The sequence below is a fragment of the Mus caroli genome, chromosome 9 (assembly GCF_900094665.2).
Source record: "Mus caroli chromosome 9, CAROLI_EIJ_v1.1, whole genome shotgun sequence".
Taxonomy (NCBI): Eukaryota; Metazoa; Chordata; class Mammalia; order Rodentia; family Muridae; genus Mus; species Mus caroli.
This window is the reverse complement of record NC_034578.1, coordinates 3,368,882-3,386,674: the sequence shown is the minus strand read 5'-3', so window position 1 is coordinate 3,386,674 and position 17,793 is coordinate 3,368,882. Positions and strand designations below refer to the sequence as shown.

At 38.0% G+C, this 17,793-nt stretch overlaps 1 protein-coding gene across 3 annotated transcripts in view; it reads left to right on the top strand.

Moving 5' to 3' along the window:
* The window catches only part of Dync2h1 (dynein cytoplasmic 2 heavy chain 1), a 238,380-nt gene that overhangs the window by 67,787 nt on the left and 152,800 nt on the right, over positions 1-17,793 (top strand). For 2 of the 3 annotated variants that reach the window (XM_021171442.2, XM_029481793.1), the window contains 9 exons: positions 551-797; positions 1,858-2,009; positions 3,625-3,769; positions 4,705-4,807; positions 5,265-5,432; positions 12,226-12,356; positions 13,407-13,655; positions 14,366-14,474; positions 14,778-14,891. In XM_021171442.2, coding sequence (XP_021027101.1) covers positions 551-797; positions 1,858-2,009; positions 3,625-3,769; positions 4,705-4,807; positions 5,265-5,432; positions 12,226-12,356; positions 13,407-13,655; positions 14,366-14,474; positions 14,778-14,891 — 1,418 coding nt within the window. The remainder of the gene's footprint in view (positions 1-550; positions 798-1,857; positions 2,010-3,624; positions 3,770-4,704; positions 4,808-5,264; positions 5,433-12,225; positions 12,357-13,406; positions 13,656-14,365; positions 14,475-14,777; positions 14,892-17,793) is intronic. The other variant, XM_029481794.1, reaches the window with a different exon arrangement.

Sequence of the window (17,793 nt, the reverse complement as noted above, 5' to 3'; positions counted from 1 at the left end):
ACACTTACTGGTTACTGTTTTGAGTTAACTATCATCTAACAGTTGAGTACAGCTCTCTTATTAAAAATAGTATCTAGCTTAATGAAGGCCAGCTATATTCAGTGCATTCATCATTTATGATTTAGGAGTAAACCTGAATTATTAGTTTTACATGTATGTTGGCAGAGTAATAATTTGAAAAAATTCTGTCCAACCACTCTAGTTAAGAAAACAAAACTCTTGGAGAATTTAAAATCTTTTCATGAACTATGGGGGAACAAAACTAACATTCTATATACCTTGTAAAACTGAACTTATGAGATCTGCAAGAATTCCAGGAAAACTTTTTCCCCAGTTTAAATGCTAGGAAGTTACTTTGGTGACTATGGAAACTATATCTATATTCATTATTTTCCTTCTCAACATAATCTGAAGTAAATTAGAAAAAATATATTAGTTCTATATAGAGTGTAAGGAGTGTTTTGTTGGACACATTTTCCCCGTGAAACTTCACCCAGTGTCACCTGTCCCCTGGGGGATGTCACCCAGTGTCACCTATTGTCCTTTGCAGGATGCTGCTCAGGTATGCCTTCTCTCAGCTCCGCTCCACAGAGATTGCCACAATCCACTGCAGTGCTCAGACTACTTCTCGGCATCTTCTGCAAAAACTGAGCCAGACTTGCATGGTAATCAGTACAAATACTGGTCGAGTATACAGACCAAAAGATTGTGAAAGACTCGTTTTGTATCTAAAAGATATCAACCTGCCCAAGCTTGATAAGTGGGGGACCAGCACTTTGGTGGCTTTCCTCCAGCAGGTAAGTTTTAGCAGCTGACATTGGAACCAGTATCTTTTCTTACAGATACAAAATCTGTGTTCCTTCTGTTGGACCAGTTGTATCTAGCACATACCATCAGAATTTAAATTCTTGAAACAGTTAAGTCTTGTTCTAGGTCATTCATTCCCCAGTTGGAAATCTGTTACTTATCTTCCTTACTAGTCGGTACAGTGTGGGAATCAGCAGCCGGCCGGTGTAAGGGATGGAGGGTTTCATGTTTGGCTGTGTATCACATGTTCTTACTCAGTATAAAAGATTTATTCCTCTATGTATTATATCATAGTAAAGGTACCAGATTTTTAGAGTTCACTATGTGTATTTGGTTTATAGAACTGCAGAATATGATAATATAGTTATAGAAAATCCTGAAATGGTTTTCTTATTATTTCCTGACTCCTGTTTTTTTTTTAAATGCTAATAGATTTATAATACTACTTGAATTTTACTATTTAATGGGATGGATGCATTTTGAAAGAGGAGGAATCAGATAACATTAACTGGATGTTGGGTAGAACAATATGATTTTTCAGGACATAAAGATTTCAAAGGTATACATAACTGATTTAGGTAAAAGATGGTGGTTTCACATAGAAATAATTAAAATTTGGATAATACTGCATGTTATGATTGATCTTGAAGGTCAAATTGACAAGATTTGTCATCACCATACAAAGATATCTCTTGGTGTGTGTGTTCAAAGATTTCCTAGTCTCAGCTAATTAGAGCAGGAAAACCCACCCTAAATGTGGGCAGCATTCTTCATCTTGCTGGAGCCCGAAGTGAAATGGAACAGAAACCTGGTCTGCAGAGTTTGCCACCCTCTCCTGACTTTGGGGACAGTGGCACCAGCAGTTTCCTCATCCTGCTGCCCTGTGGGTATGCTGGGTAGATTGTGCCTTTGAACTGTAAGACAGACCTTACCTGAGGGGGGATTGTCAGTTGCTTTGTCATACCAAGGAGACAAACAACCGGTGCACGATTTTAATATGATTAGAGAGATCTAAAGTAAAAACAATTTATAAATATTTTTTTCATATAGGTGTTGACATATCAAGGATTTTATGATGAAAATTTGGAATGGGTTGGTCTGGAGAATATTCAGATTGTAGCTTCCATGTCAGCTGGAGGAAGACTGGGGAGACATAAGCTGACCACCAGGTTTACGTCTATTGTCCGTCTTTGTGCCGTAGAGTATGTATCTTAGTAACACAGTTTTCTGTTTGTTTGTATTTTATTCAGGATACCTACCAAGAATATTTCAAAGCGTAGAAATTTTTCCCAAACTTTTCCCGACCCTGGCTTAGAGTATGTTAGGCCTTTTATACAAGGAGATAAAACTCTGTATGTCTGTACTCATAAACATCAGGAGCAGGAACCAACTGAGAGCTTGAAGTCTGTATTTACTTTTTAATTAATACATAGCATACGTATATTTTACCTGTTGAAATGATGTTATGTAATGTTCTGACATATTACCTAATGCACAATGTTTAAGTCAATTTAAACATACATATTTATCATTGTGATGAAATCACTTAAAGTTCTTTCTTTTTATAGCATTGGAAATTAATTCTGGGGTCCCCTCATATTAGTTAAGCATTTTATTTCAGAGCTTTGTCCACAACCCTACAGAATCTCCTCCTTTAACTTTGTGAAATGAATAATATACAATTGCTGCCTCTGACTTCTCACCAGACCTTCTTGCTCCTGTCCAGATGCAGCTTTGTCTTACTACCAGCCTTTTCCTGACCTTCTTCCCTCTTTCTTGAGCCCAGTTCCTTATAACAACCATTGTACTCTCTACTTTTATGAACACAGTGGTTTTAGGCTATGTGACAGAGACTATGTACTGTCTTGTCTGCATTTCTGTGCTTGGCTTATTTTACTTAACATGATGATCACCAGTCCTGTCCATAATTGTTTGAAATGCATGGGTTTCCTTATTTATATGACTAACCCTTATTTCTTTATTTGTATATGTTTCTCCCTTACTCCTCAATTGATGGATGTATTGTGTATGGAGTGTCATGAATAATAGTACCATGACCGTGGGAGTGAAGATGGATTTTGTTTCCTTTAAATGTGTAAAAGTGGTACATGTTAGACATAAATGTTTTATGTATCTCACAAAACTAGTATTATTAAAATGTACAGAGATAACTGACAGGAGTTGAATCTACTGAAAGGTGAGTTAGAGCTCATGACTTGGAATGGAATCCATTTGTCCATCCTTGTGATCATGGATGTGACTGGAACTTCTGAGCACTGTGTTCATAGCACTGTCCCTTTGTGACCTTTCACCTTACTTTCTTACCTTTGTGGGTTACAGGTTCCTGCTAACTACATGTATCTATGGCCAATGCTTTTATTGAGATGTTATTGGTGTCAGTTAATTTACATGGAAGTAAAGTTGGCTTGAGAGAAACAGGCTAATGTTAATCGTGTTAATAATTTTCTTAGACTTCTGGCCTAATTTCTGCCCTTTATATAGGCTTTACTTAAAATGCTTTTTCTTAAGTAAAATATCCTGTTTATTCTGAAGATGAATGGCTTTTCAAGTTTTGTTCTTAAATAGTTTGATTAGAGTCTTCTATAAAGCTTCTACTGTTGGAGAATAGACACTGAGGGATCTAATTGACATTTTCGGAGAAAGTAGGGACTGATCCTGTTCAAATCCCTGGTCAGAGATCTGGGTCTTAGAGAAGTGTAGTTTGAAAGCTTACTCAGATATATATCTTAATGTAAAAATAGTAATTTAGGCTATTGATTTATTTCAGCTTTCTTATTTCTTGTCTTTCCTTTTTAGTTACCCAGAGAGAGAACAGTTACAGACAATCTATGGAGCATATTTGGAAGCAGTTCTGCACAAAAATCTGAAGAATCATTCTATTTGGGGTTCTTCGTCAAAAATATATCTCTTAGCAGGCTCTATGGTGCAGGTGTATGAACAGGTAAGTATAAGTTTATGTTGTAGTTTCCAGGTCTGTTGGCTTCATCCTGTCTTTTTGTTGATGTCCTGGCTTTTCCTTCTTGTCGCAGTTAGTATAGGATGATAGATGACACAGTAACAACATATTCTGGTTACATGCTGCTAGATAGATTGAATAACTTAGTGTGTGTGGTAGTTAATGAGGAAGTAAAGTAAAATTTAATCTGAAGTAGGGAAAAAAACAATAGAAAAATCACAAAGTATTTGATGATGAAGTTTTGTTCGATAAAAGGAATAGTGTGTGTAGTGTTTGTGAAAGATGCTTTTACAAGGCTGGCTAGAAGTTGGAAGGATAAGTTAGAAAGGACAAGATCACTTTAAAAATGCACACACTTGTTAACAGTCAAGATGGCTGTGGCTGTGGGGTGGGGCTGGCCTTTAAGTTCAGTGCTGTTCTATTTCTCACTACTAGAACACTTCGATTTTGGAGTGGTTTCATTGATTTTTATGGGTTCTTTAGAATTTCAGCTATTACTTTATAAAATTCATCATTTTATTTAAACTTTTTGCAGTTGTACCCCTATGTCACCCCAACCTTTGACTGTCTATTAAAACCTATGAGCTGATCTTGGTAATTCGAAGTGCTGGGCAAACTGTGGACTAGTCCTTGGATGATTGAGGCAAGAAGATGGCCATGCATTACATTGTGAGCTCTAGGCCAGCCTGGGCCATAGTATGAGACTCTGCCACAAAAACAAACACATAAGTCAAATGTATAGGATGAATTATATAGGATAATAATAAAAAAAAAAAAACGAAAAACAAATCAAAAGAACAGTTCTATTGAAGTAAGCCAGAAATTGGCCTTCCTGTGAGTCTAAGTTGACAGGAAATTTAGAGAAGGATGCGAGCACTGAGGGTGGGCCGCCTGCACTCCTGCACTGTGTTCTCTTTCAGGTGCGGGCCAAATTCACAGTGGATGAGTACAGCCACTATTTCTTCACACCCTGCATTCTTACTCAGTGGGTTCTTGGCTTGTTCAGATATGATTTAGAAGGAGGTGAGTTTCAGATCTGTGTGTGTGTAATTATCCTACAGCTTATAATAGGAACATAAGTATTTTGGTAGTAATTATAATAACATTAAATTAAATAGCTTCATTATGTTTATTACTATTAAAAGGATAAACATTTACTGTATTCTTTTTGCAACCTGATTATCACTGTACAAATTTGATCTTAGAAAAGGTAAAATAATTTCTTTTAATAGCTAAACCATTTTTATTAAGTAATTTGGAAATGATAGTTTTACTGGGCAACTATAAATATTGTTTTAAATATACCAGCTTATTAAAGAAATTAATTTTAACTTTTTTTTTCATTTTTTCTATTTACCTGCTGCCAAAATTATGGTATGTAGATTCTCACCATATATTTATTTCATAACATTATGTTAAACAGACCACTTGAAAATAATTTAAGTCTCATTACAATTAAAGAAAATTTTGCTTTCCTTAGGATCCTCTAACCATCCATTAGATTACGTGCTAGAAATTGTAGCCTATGAAGCACGGCGCTTGTTTCGGGACAAAATTGTTGGTGTGAAGGAGCTGCATTTGTTTGATAACATTTTAACTTCAGTCCTCCAAGGAGACTGGGGCTCAGACATCCTGGACAATATGGCAGGTAACAGAAGGGAGCTTATGTCAATGTATACTTGTTATGGTGCTTTGAAATTTTGTTTCTGACCAGATGCATGATTTCATGTGTGAACAAATAGAACTGTGGGTGATTTTAACTTCAGTTTTCCCCAAAGGGAAGATGCCCAGCCATTTTCACCAGAATTCTACAATTATAATCCAAACAAAATTTAATAAGTGGTTACTTTCTTCTTAAAAGTATTCAAACTTGTTGTGGTGAATTCTTGAAGTTGCACATTATAATACAATGTTGTTTCTCCTATAGAATTCTCACTAATAATGTAGCTAGCTGTGGTGGCACACATGTATCCCCAGCACTTCGAATGCAGAAGCAGGAGTGTGGCAAGTTTGAGGTCAGCCCTGTCCATAAGATGGGTCTAGTCTGGTTAAGGCTCTGTAGGAAGACTCTGCTATAAAATATTTGGAATCTAAAAAAAAAAAAAAAACTAAAAAGGAAAAGTATCTGATTAAATATGAAACATAAAGGTCTTTGAAATTCTTCACTTGATTATCATGACCTTGTGCTTGTGAAAAGCATTTTTTTTTTCCTGTAACTAACCATGATGTCATCTGAAAAGGACATTGTTTTTGCTGACTCCCAGCTTCCTCGGCTTCCTCAGTTTCACCAGTTGCATTCAAAGCTCTGTCTACTTCATAACCATATTGGAAACTGCCATGGGAGCAGGCCAGTGAGGGCCTGTGATAAAGACACAGCAATGTTTCCTAATACAACAATTATCCTAGCTGGATACTGTGTTAACAAATATCCATGCCATACTCTTTCGTACTTTACATTTCGAGATGTGATGTTGGTCCCAGGGCCATAATTATACAAGTCTAAGGAAATATGAAAGTGAGAAGGCTTTTGGGATTGAATGAGAGTTTTGTAGATATTTCCAGAGGTTTGGAAGTAGGAAGAATGTTGTACAGACACCAGGCAAGGCGGAGTGCTGTGAGGAGGCTATTGGCACTTCAGCTATATTTTAACTCAAGTCTGCATGGGTCTGGCCTGAAGCTGTTGGTCCAGTTTCTGTGGCAAGGCTTTGTTCTTGACGTTGGGCCAACTGTCTGGAAACTGCAGTCTGCAGTGTCTTTTCCTGTAAAGGCCCTCTGTGCTTTGGTTGGTATCAGTACTTACTTTGGTGTCCAAATCTAGAGTTCAGGGGGTTTGGAGTCTAAAAATTCTTTTACTCTGAAGAGACTTACAGTTGTGTGCCAGAAGTTTGACAGTTGTTGCTTTCAGTGTAACAGTTGGTAACATGCTTAGATGCCATGAAAACTTGTGGATGTTTGTGATTAAATTAGTAGTTAGAATAAGCATAGAGTGTTTTAATGCAACTTCTACAGATGTGTTTGATAAATACTAGTCTTTTTTGGTTGTAGAAGAGGTAGAGAATAATTGGTATTTAAGGAAGTTACATGAAAATATATAAAAATTTTTTATAACTTTAGTAACTGTAGTGTTTGGAAAGCGAGTATACAAAATGAGGTAATAGAATTTATTATTGACATCTGCACCCATTTTGCTCATGTCTATCCTGTCTTCCCCACTTGTTCCTCTTTCCCATGTTTTAGTCACCTTCTCCCCGCATAGTCTACTTTCTGTCTTCATCTGTCAGTCTGTTTGCCTGTCACTGTATGTATGATGTATGTATGCATGTATGTATGTAAGTGTGTGTGTGTGTGTGTGTGTGTGTGTATTTTCCTGTTGATGGCCACTTAGGCTATATGTTGCTTTATATAATAATCTTTTGTCAGATATGTAGCTGCCAGATGTTTTATCCAGCCTGTAGGGCGTCTCTTCTTTCCACTGTGCCCTTTGCTGTGTAGATGCTTTTATGCGTCCAGCAGTGCTCTTGGTTTATTCTTGTGTTGCTTGATGGGTTTGTGGAGAACTGTTCAGGAAGGCCTTGCCTAGTCTTAGACCTCTAAGAGTTTGTCTTGGGGTTTGCTCTAGTATTTTTATAGTTATAGGACTTAAGGTATCTAATAATCCATTTTGAATTCACCTTTGTGAAAAATGGATCTAATTTAATTTGTTTATATTTGGATATATATTTTAATTTGCATATATATGGATAGTGAGCTTTCTTATCACTTGTTGAAAAGATGATTTTTTTTCTTAAATATGTAGCTTTCGCACATTTGTCAAAGGATGAAAACAACAAACCAAGCCCCAGCAAACAAAAACTAATATTATCATTTGTCTACTTTTGGTATCTTATCTGTTTCAAAGATATGTATATGACCCATCTTTCCCTGAACCACACTGTCTGGATTTATGTAGTCACCGCATATTAAGTCTTGAAACTGGGCAGCCTTATTTCTCATGGAAAAGTCATCTGTATGTACAGTGATATAAGATTGTGATAGGCCTTACACTGAGTTTGTATATTGATTTAAAGTGAGTTGTTGTCGTTACTCTATAATCTTCTGGTTCAAACACAGTATGTCATGAGAGCATTTCAGCCTTTGATATTTTTCATAAGTGCCAAACATAGAAGTGTGGTATATGATTTTAGATTTATGTCTAAGTTAAACTTTTCATTGACAAATATATGTTCAAGTTATTTTTGTTTGTTTTATGAGATAGGATAAAATTTAGTTGTCCAGGTTGGTCCTGAATTTGCTATGTAGCTCAGGATATCCTTGAGTTTGAAATTCTCCTGCTTCTGCCTCCCAAGTTATAGACTTAAACTTCCATGCTCCACTTTAAAGTAGGCTTTAAAAGATGAATATATTGAGTTAAGACATGTGGAAGGATATTCTAGATAAGAGCAATGAATATGTAAAAAGTCAAAAACTGAGAAATGTAGTGTATAATGGCGTGATGGGTGTTTTAGGCCTGAGTGGAGTTAGGTTGAAGAGAGCCCTTAATAGGACTTTTGCACTTTATGTTAGGAGTCAGATTTTAGTTTTGTATGTATTGCTTCAGTGATAGCTAGTCATTGTAATAATCACTATAGCACAGTGTTTTAATAATTTTAATTATTTTATTCTGTTATTTTAAAATGTTGCTTATAATGTTGTTTGAATATTTGAGGTTTTTGGGTGTCTTCTGAAAGCTGCATAGCACTTGCCAGCTTTAGTTGTGGGAATCATTTTGGCTCACACCATCACCAAGTTTAAAGAGAAAAGTAGAATGTTTAAACACAGATACCCTGTAGATGCATAGCCAGCTTGCTGGCTTGAAAAAGAGTGGCCCCCATTGACTCATACATTTGAGTGCTTATTCACCAGCATTTCTCTGCCTATGGATCAGGATGTAGCTCTCAGCTTCTGCTCCAGTGTCTCCTTGCATGCTGCCATGCTTTCAGCCATGATGATAATGGATCAAACCTCTTGAACTGCAAGCAAGCCTCCAGTTCATGTGCGTGTGCGTGTGTGTAGATATGTGTGTATTATAGACATGTATATATGTCACACATATTACATACTTTTTACATATTCATTGCTTTTATCTGGAATATTCTTCCACACTCAATATATTCATCCTTTAGAACCTACTTTAGCAAGTGGAAACTGGCAGTACAGGCCTGTAGTCCCTGATACTTTAGAGACAGAAGCAGGAAAATTTCAAGTTCAAGGATAGTCTGAGCTACATAGCAAATTCAAGGTCAACATAGGCAACTGAATGTGACCTTGTCTCATAAAATAACAACCAAAAATAACTTGAACACATAATTGCCAAGGAAAGATTATTTATTATATATACTAATATATATTAATATATATGTTACACATATATAAAATAGTTGGTTATAGTGTTTCTTCACAGCAGTAGAACCGTGAATAAGACATCCAATAAATGAACCGCATGTCTGTTAAAGAGTTGTCAGTATAGGACTAACTTCAAGCTTGGGAAATTTGCCTTAGATATAAGTTAGTGAGATTTAATCCACAAGAAAGGTAATTATAGGTGGTAATTATCATTATTCTTTAGAAATAATGATAGTTGTGGTTTGTGGCTTCATGAGGAGGAGCTTGTGGATATAGGCAAACCCTGATGAGATGCAGGAAGCCATGTTGGATGACCTTTACACAGATGTGGCTTTGCACATAAAGCAACATTGTCTGTCGTGGACTTCACACACTGAAAAGAAAGAAAGGAAGGAGGTGGCTGAAGGCAAGAGAAACCTGGCGGCTTAGGCCCCAGCAGGGCAAGTAACTGTGATGTTAGGACATTGGGAGAACTAAGGTGGTGAAGAGGGAGAAAGGGACAAGTTCATTCAGTGGCTGTGCCCAGTTTCTTTGTAAGACAATGTGGCAAAATACCTACCAGTAGCAATGTATGCAAGAGTTTATTCTGGCTCATCGTCTCAGGATACAGACCAACATGGCATGAGTCTCGGTGGCAGCTGGTCAGGATGCAGAGAACTGTGGCTCCTGTGTCCTGCTTGCTCACTCCTTTTTTTTTTTTTTTTTTGGTCACTATTTTTTAAAATTTTATTTTATTTTTTACACTCCATATTCCATTCCCCAGCCCCCCTCCATCCACCTTCCGTCTCTGCTGCATCCCACACTTCCTCCCTACCACACCCTGTCTCCATGTGGATGCCGCCCCCCCCACCCCCCTGCAACCTACCTCTAAACTCCCTGGGGCCCCCAGTCTCTAGAGGTGAATCATCTCAAAATGAACACAGACCCAGAAGTCCTCTACTGTATATGTGCTGGGGGCCTTATATCAGCTGGTGCATCCTGTCTGTTTGGTGGTCCAGTGTTTGAGAGATTTTGGGGGTCCAGATTAATGGAGACTGCTGGTCCTCCTACAGGATTGCCCTTCTCCTCAGCTTCTTTCAGCCTTTCCTAAGTCAACAACAGGGGTCAGCTGCTTCTATCCATTGGTTGGATGCAAATATCTGTATCTAACTCTTTAGGAGTACAGTAATGCTAGGTCCCTTTTTGGGAGCACTCCATAGCCTCAGTGATAGTGTCCTTCCTTGGAACCTCCCCTTGAGCTGGATCCCACTTTGGGCTTGTTGCTGGACCTTCTTTTCCTCAGGCTCCTCTCCCATTTCCATTCCTGTAATTCTTTTAGACAGGAACAATTATGAGTCAGAGTTGTGACTGTAGGATGGCAACCCCATCCCTCACTTGATGTCCTGTCCTCCTCCTGGAGGTGAGCTCTATAAGTTCCCTCTCCCTACTTTTGGGCGTTTCATCTAAGGTCCCTCCCTTTGAGTCCTTGGAGTCTCTCACCTCCTAGGTCTCTGGTGCATTTGGGAGGTGGTTTCCCCCCAACCTCCTATTTTCTGAGATTACCTGTTTCCATTCTTTCTGCTGGCCATCAGGGCTTCAGTCCTTTTTCCCCTCACCCAATACCAAATCAGGTTTCCCTCTCCTCACCCCCACTTCCCTCCTCCCCCACCACATCCAATTTCACTCCTAGGTTCCTCCCTCCATCCCCACTTGTGATTGCTTTCTTCTCTCTCCCAAGTGGGACTCAGTGGTCCTCACCTGGGCATTTCAGCTTGCTGAGCTTTTTGATTTCTGTGGATTGTATCTTGGGTATTCTGTATTTTTGTTTGTTTGTTTGTTTTTGCTAATATCCACTTATTAGTGAGTACATACCATGCATGTCCATTTAGGTCTGAGTTACCTCACTCAGGATGATATTTTCTAGTTCCATTCATTTTCCTGCAAAACTTAGGATGTCCTCGTTCTTAATAGCTGAGTAGTCCATTGTATAAATGAACCACATTTTCTGTATCCATTCTTCTGTGGTGGGATATCTGGGTTGTTTCTAGCTTCTGGCTATCACAAATAAGGCCACTATGAACATAGAACACATGCCTCTGTGGCATGATGGTGCATCTTTTGGGTATATTCCCAAGAGTGGTATAGCTGGGTCTTCTTTAATGTTATCCAAGATCTTAGGTAAAGGAATGGTGATGCCCATAGTTAGAGTGTGTCTTCTCACCTCCATTCATTTAATCCAACAGATCCCTCATAACACTTTCCAATGCTGTGACCTCGGTGATTCTAGAGTTTCAGGTTGACAGTATTAATTCTCATGCTTATGGGGAAGCACATGAGATAAGTCAATTAATAATTAGAAGACTAGGTCATAACGGGGAGTTAGAAGGAAGCCCTTCACATGAAGAGGGGAAAGTGGTGTGTGGGTCTGACAATTCCAGCATGAGTTGGGAGGTAATCCTGTGGTCCCACCCTGGATGGTGTTGATGGTGCCAACTGATGGGTTACCCATGCTCTAGTGCATAACTCCATATCCATGCTCATTGGGTAGCACAATTGGTCTTTGAGTCATTGGGAGCAAAAACAACAAAAGAGGATGTGCTGTTGGAAGAAAATTGATTAGGGAAGTTGGAAGAAGGTAGTGGAGGAACAATATGAACAAAACATATAATAAATGGATGAAATTTTCAAATCATAAATATATTTAAAAAGTTTTAAAAGTCAGCATTGAATATAATGAAAGTATTTAGCTCAGGTAGTTCTCAGGCTGATTTTGGTATTATAACTTGTGATTTTTTTATCTTTACTGATATGTCTTCCAAGTAATTATTAATTTAATTAGTATAATATTATATTTATAGATATATATTAGTACATTAGTATAATTTACTTAGTATATTATTAGTATATGTATATAATTTTATATTTATATCTCTATATTAGTATATTAATATAATTTAATTAGTATAAGCCACCATTTTGTTTCTGGAGACAATTTTATTTGGACTGGGTAAAAATAATTTAGTAAGAAATGTGGTGACTGATTCTCTCTTCACTAGTGTTATGTATCAATATCTTTACAGATAGTTTCTATGTTACATGGGGAGCCCAACATGCCTCAGGAGGAAAGACAGCTCTAGGACAGCCTTTACCTCCACACGGGAAACCACTTGGCAAACTGACCTCTGCAGACCTGAAGGATGTCATTAAGAAGGTATTATGGGAATTATGACTGGGAGTAAGGTGTGACTATAACAGGAACTTAAGCTATTTGTTAGAAACATTTGAGTACATGGAATGAAAGATCATACAATAGACAGAACTTTTCTTGCTCTTTGGAATTTAGTTCATTCTGGCAGACATGACGGGATGCTCAGATGCATGTAAAATTACTAAGATACCTGTTTAATGACAGTATTGCCATTGGTATAGCAATGAGAATAGTGATGGGAAAGCACTCCTAGATGGTGAGTGTTGTACCTCAGTGTCAGAGTCACCTGGTGAAAGGGGAAATAGGCGATCTCCAGGGTGGCAATGCTAGAGGCAGGTCTATAAGGTGTGGTCTGGAGAAGCTGTATCTCCATCTCTTATGCTGTTTCTTCTTCCTGGTCTTTGTTTTTGCCCTTCCTTTTCCTTCCTGTCTCTTTTTTTTTTCTTTATTATTCCTTGCTGCCCCATCCCATTTGCTTTTAGTGTAGTTACAAGGATGAAAAAGAAACGATGTGGTATATGCATTCTTTTTTATTGTGAATAATATATGCCTGTGGATATTCTTAGAGGTTAGAAGAAAGTGTCAAACTCATTAAGCTGGAGTTATGGGCACTTGTGACCTACTTTATATGCCTGCTGGGAAACAAACCCCATTTAAGATATAGTGCTGTCTTGCACAATTGAATTTTGTGTACCTGTGAAGTTGTTTGACATGCACTTTTTATATGCCTACAAGTCTGTGTTATTACATAGTAAAATTTTAGGTGTCACATAAAATATAGTTGCTTAACCTTTTTTAACATTTTAAACATTTTAAAACTTATTATTTATGTGTATGTGTGCTGCATGAGAGTATGTGCACAGTGTGCATGCCGGAGCTGTGAAGGCCAGAAGAATGAATGAAATCTTCTGGAGCTGGACTTACAGACATGTGGGTGCTGGGAACAGAACCTAGGTCCAGCAAAACAGCCATCTCTCCAGCCCCAGAAAAATAACATTTTTGTTATATAACTAGAAATTACATTAAGTATAAAATTTGTTTTTATTTTCAAAGGGTCTTATTCATTATGGACGAGATAACCAGAATTTAGATATTTTACTCTTCCAAGAAGTCCTGGAATATATGTCGAGGATAGACAGAGTGCTGAGTTTCCCTGGAGGCTCCCTTCTGTTGGCAGGACGAAGCGGCGTGGGGCGGCGGACTGTCACATCTTTAGTCAGTCACATGCATGGTGCTGTGCTCTTCTCCCCGAAGATCTCCAGGGGCTACGAGCCGAAGCAGTTCAGAAACGATCTCAAGCATGTGAGCTGTGCACACATTCTTTTTTATTTGGGTTTCAGTTTTGCTAGTTATTAAAGCTTTGAAGTCTCCCAAACATAACATAGTCTTCCTTCTAATTTTGTTGATTATTTTCCCATAATTACTAAGTTTTTATCTGAATGTGGGAGATTCCTGATAGGATATCAAGGTTGTGGGCAACCGAGATTATGGGATGTCCAGTTGGATAATAAACAGGACTACATAATTGTATGGGAAGAATATATTTATGAAAATAATTTAGTTTTTGCCTCAGAGGCTTATTTTTAAAATAAATTTTCTTTCAAATTATTGATGACTTTACTTTCCAAATTGTACAGGAAAAATATGATTTCCTTTCTGTTCTAAACAAGTCAGTAAATAGGCCCTAAGTAAGCTGCATGTGGTCACATGGGAGGAAAGTAGCAGTGCTGGCATGTTCAAGTCTAGCCGAAGTCACATAGCGAGATGCTGTGTCTCAGAAACCATCAGTACCAGCAAACCAGCAGACCTGTAAAGAGATGCGTACGTTACAATCACTTCCTTATGTAGAGAGCCTTTCTGCTCTACAACTTGTTATGTGCCACTGGCCAGCCTCACACTTTGTTTCACTCTTCAGACTGTGGTCAAGGCTCTGTTGTCATGCCAGCCAAGAATAGTAATCTTTAATTGCTCCAAAAGCCACTGACAGTACTGACCTTGCCTTGCCTTTGCAGGTGCTGCATCTTGCAGGAATTGAAGCACAGCAGGTAGTCTTACTTCTTGAGGATTACCAGTTTGTACATCCCACATTCTTGGAGATGATCAATAGCCTTTTGGCTTCAGGCAAGTGAATGGTTTCTGTGAAGCAGATATAAGTGCTATGGTGATAATTGCCCAATGAGAATTACCTTGTATGAAGTTTCCTGCATTACTGATGGCAACCTTGGACATAGTTGTTCCTGAGGTCTGACACATGGTTGACTGAAGCATCAAAGTCTCAAGCTTTATAAAACTAAGAATTTAGGAATTGTGTAAGTTATTGTTAGTATTCCTGGTTATGACTGAACAGAAGAACTTAACATAAAAATTGGAGATTATTGTATGTAAAATTTGTTTTGAATTGGTGAATATAATATTCTTGTACAGGCGAGGTTCCTGGACTGTATACTCTGGAAGAATTAGAGCCTTTGCTATTGCCGCTGAAAGATCAAGCTTCTCAGGATGGATTTTTTGGACCAGTCTTCAATTACTTCACATACAGTAAGGGGCACAAAGCTCATTACTAAATTTACATTCTATTGGAGTAAAACAGCTCTGTACAGCTTGGCACCTTGACCTCTTTACCTAATTAGGAATGGGGAGAAATGAAGAAAATAATATACTTTGTTTTTAATCTTTCTTTCTTTTTCTTTTTAATTTAATTTTTATTATTATTAATACTATTGTCCTTTTTCCCCCTCTCCCTTGCAGTAGTATGCTAAGCTCTGGCCTGTCTATTGTATTTTATAAAATAAATAGCTCTGAGGTTATAGTCTATTTAGAAGCCCAGGCTCTTGTAAATAAGTCTGAATATATAGGAATTTTTACAGTGTTTACTTTTTTTTTCAGGAATACAATCAGTCCCTATTATTTATTTTTGTTTTATTTTTGTAGTTTTTTTAAAGTTAATTTTTTATTAGATATTTTCTACATTTACATTTCAAATGCTATCCCCTTTCCTAGTTTCTTCTCTGAAAATCCACTATAACCTCCCCCATCCTGCTTCCCTACCCCACCCACTCCTGCTTATTGGCCCTGGCATTCCCTGTACTGTGGCATATACTCTTCACAAGACCAAGGGCCTCTCTTCCCATTGATGGTCAACTAGGCCATCCTCTGCTACATAAGCAGCTAGAGACACGAGCTCTGGGGGTACTGGTTAGTTCATATTGTTGTTCCACCTATAGGGTTGCAGACCCCTTCAGCTCCTTGGGTAATTTCTCAGGCTCCTCCATTGGGGGCCCTGTGTTCCATCCTATAAATGACTGTGAGCATCCACTTCTGTATTTGCCAGGTACTGACATAGCCTCACAAGAGACAGCTGTATCAGGGTCCTTTCAGAAAAATCTTGCTGGCATATGCAATAGTGTCTGCGTTTGGTGGCTGATTATGGGATGGATCCCCAGGTGTGGCAGACTCTGTATAGTCCATCCTTTCGTCTCAGCTCCAAACATTGTCTTTGTAACTCCTTCCATGGGTGTTTTATTCCCTGTTCTTGGGGAGGAATGAAGTATCCACCTGTTGGTCTTCCTTCTTCTTGATTTTCTTGTGTTTTGCAGATTATATCTTGGGTATTCTAGGTTTCTGGGCTAATCTCCAATTATCAGTGAGTCCATATCAAGTAAGTTCTTTTGTGTTTGGATTACCTCACTCAGGATGATATACTCCAGATCCATCCATTTGCCTAAGAATTTCATAAATTCATTCTTTTTAATAGCTGAGTAGTACTCCATTGTGTAAATAAATATACCACATTTTCTGTATCCATTCCTTTGTTGAGGGACATCTGGGTTCTTTGCAGCTTCTGGCTATTGTAAATAAGGCTGCTGTGAACATAGTGGAACATGTGTCCTTATTACCAGTTGGAACATCTTCTGGGTATATGCCCAGGAGAGGTATTGCTGGATCTTCTGGTAGTACTATGTCCAATTTTCTGAGGAAGCACCAGAGTAATTTCCAGAGTGTTTGTACCAGCTTCCAATCGCACCAGCAATGGAGGAGTGTTCTTCTTTCTCCACATCCTTGCCAGCATCTGCTGTCACCTGAATTCTGACTGGTGTAAGGTGGAATCTCAGGGTTGTTTTGATGTGCATTTCCCTGATGATTAAGGATGTTGAACATTTTTTCAGGTGCTTCTCAGCCATTCGGTATTCCTCAATTGAGAATTCTTTGTTTAGCTCTGCACTCCATTTTTTAATGGGTTAATTTGAATTTCTGGAGTCCACCTTTTTGAGTTCTTTGTATATATTGGATATTAGACCGCTATTGGATTTAGGATGGGTAAAGATCCTTTCCCAATATGTTGGTAGCCTTTTTGTCTTATTGACAGTATCTTTTGCCTTACAGAAGCTTTGCAATTTTATGAGGTCCTATTTGTCAATTCTCAATCTTACAGCACAAGCCATTGCTGTTCAGGAATTTTTCCCCTGTGCCCATATCTTTGAGGCTTTTCCCAACTTTCCCCTCTATAATTTTCAGTGTCTCTGGTTTTATGAGGAGTTCCTTGATCCACTTAGACTTGAGCTTTGTACAAGGAGAAAAAAATGGATCAATTTGCCTTCCTCTATATGATAACGGCCAGTTGAGCCAGAACAATTTAGTGAAAATGCTGTCTTTTTTCCACTCGATGGTTTTAGCTCCTTTGTCAAAGATCATGTGACCATAGGTGTGTTGGTTTATTTCTGGGTCTTCAATTTTATTCCATTGAACTACCTGTCTATTGCTGTACCAGTACCATGCAATTTTTATCACAATACATACAGAGTAGTACTACAGAGCTGTAGTACAGCTTGAGGCCAGGAATGGTGATTCCACCAGAGGTTCTTTTATTGTTGAGAATAGTTTTTGCTATCCTAGGTTTTTTGTTATTCCAGATGAATTTGCAAATTGCCCTTTCTAACTGGGTGAAGAATTGAGTTGGAATTTTGATGGGGATTGCAATGAATCTGTAGATTTCTTTCAGCAATATAGCCATTTTTACTATAGTCACCCTTCCAATCTAAGAGCATGGGAGATCTTTCCATCTTCTGAGATCTTCTTCGATTTGTTTCTTCAGAGACTTGAAATTCTTATCATACAGATCTTTCACTTCCTTAGTTAGAGTCACACCAAGGTATTTTATTATTTGTGATTATTGTGAAGGGTGTTGTTTCCCTAATTTCTTTCTCAGCCTGTTTATCCTTTGTGTAGAGAAAGACCACTGATTTTTTTTTTTTGTGTGTGTTAATTTTATATCCAGCTACTGCACTGAAGCTGTTTATCAGGTTTAGGAGTTCTCTGGTGGAATTTTTAGGGTCACTTATATATACTATTATATCATCTGCAAATAGTGATATTTTGACTTCTTCCTTTCCAATTTGTATCCCTTTGACCTCCTTTTTGTTGTCTAATTGCTCTGGCTAGG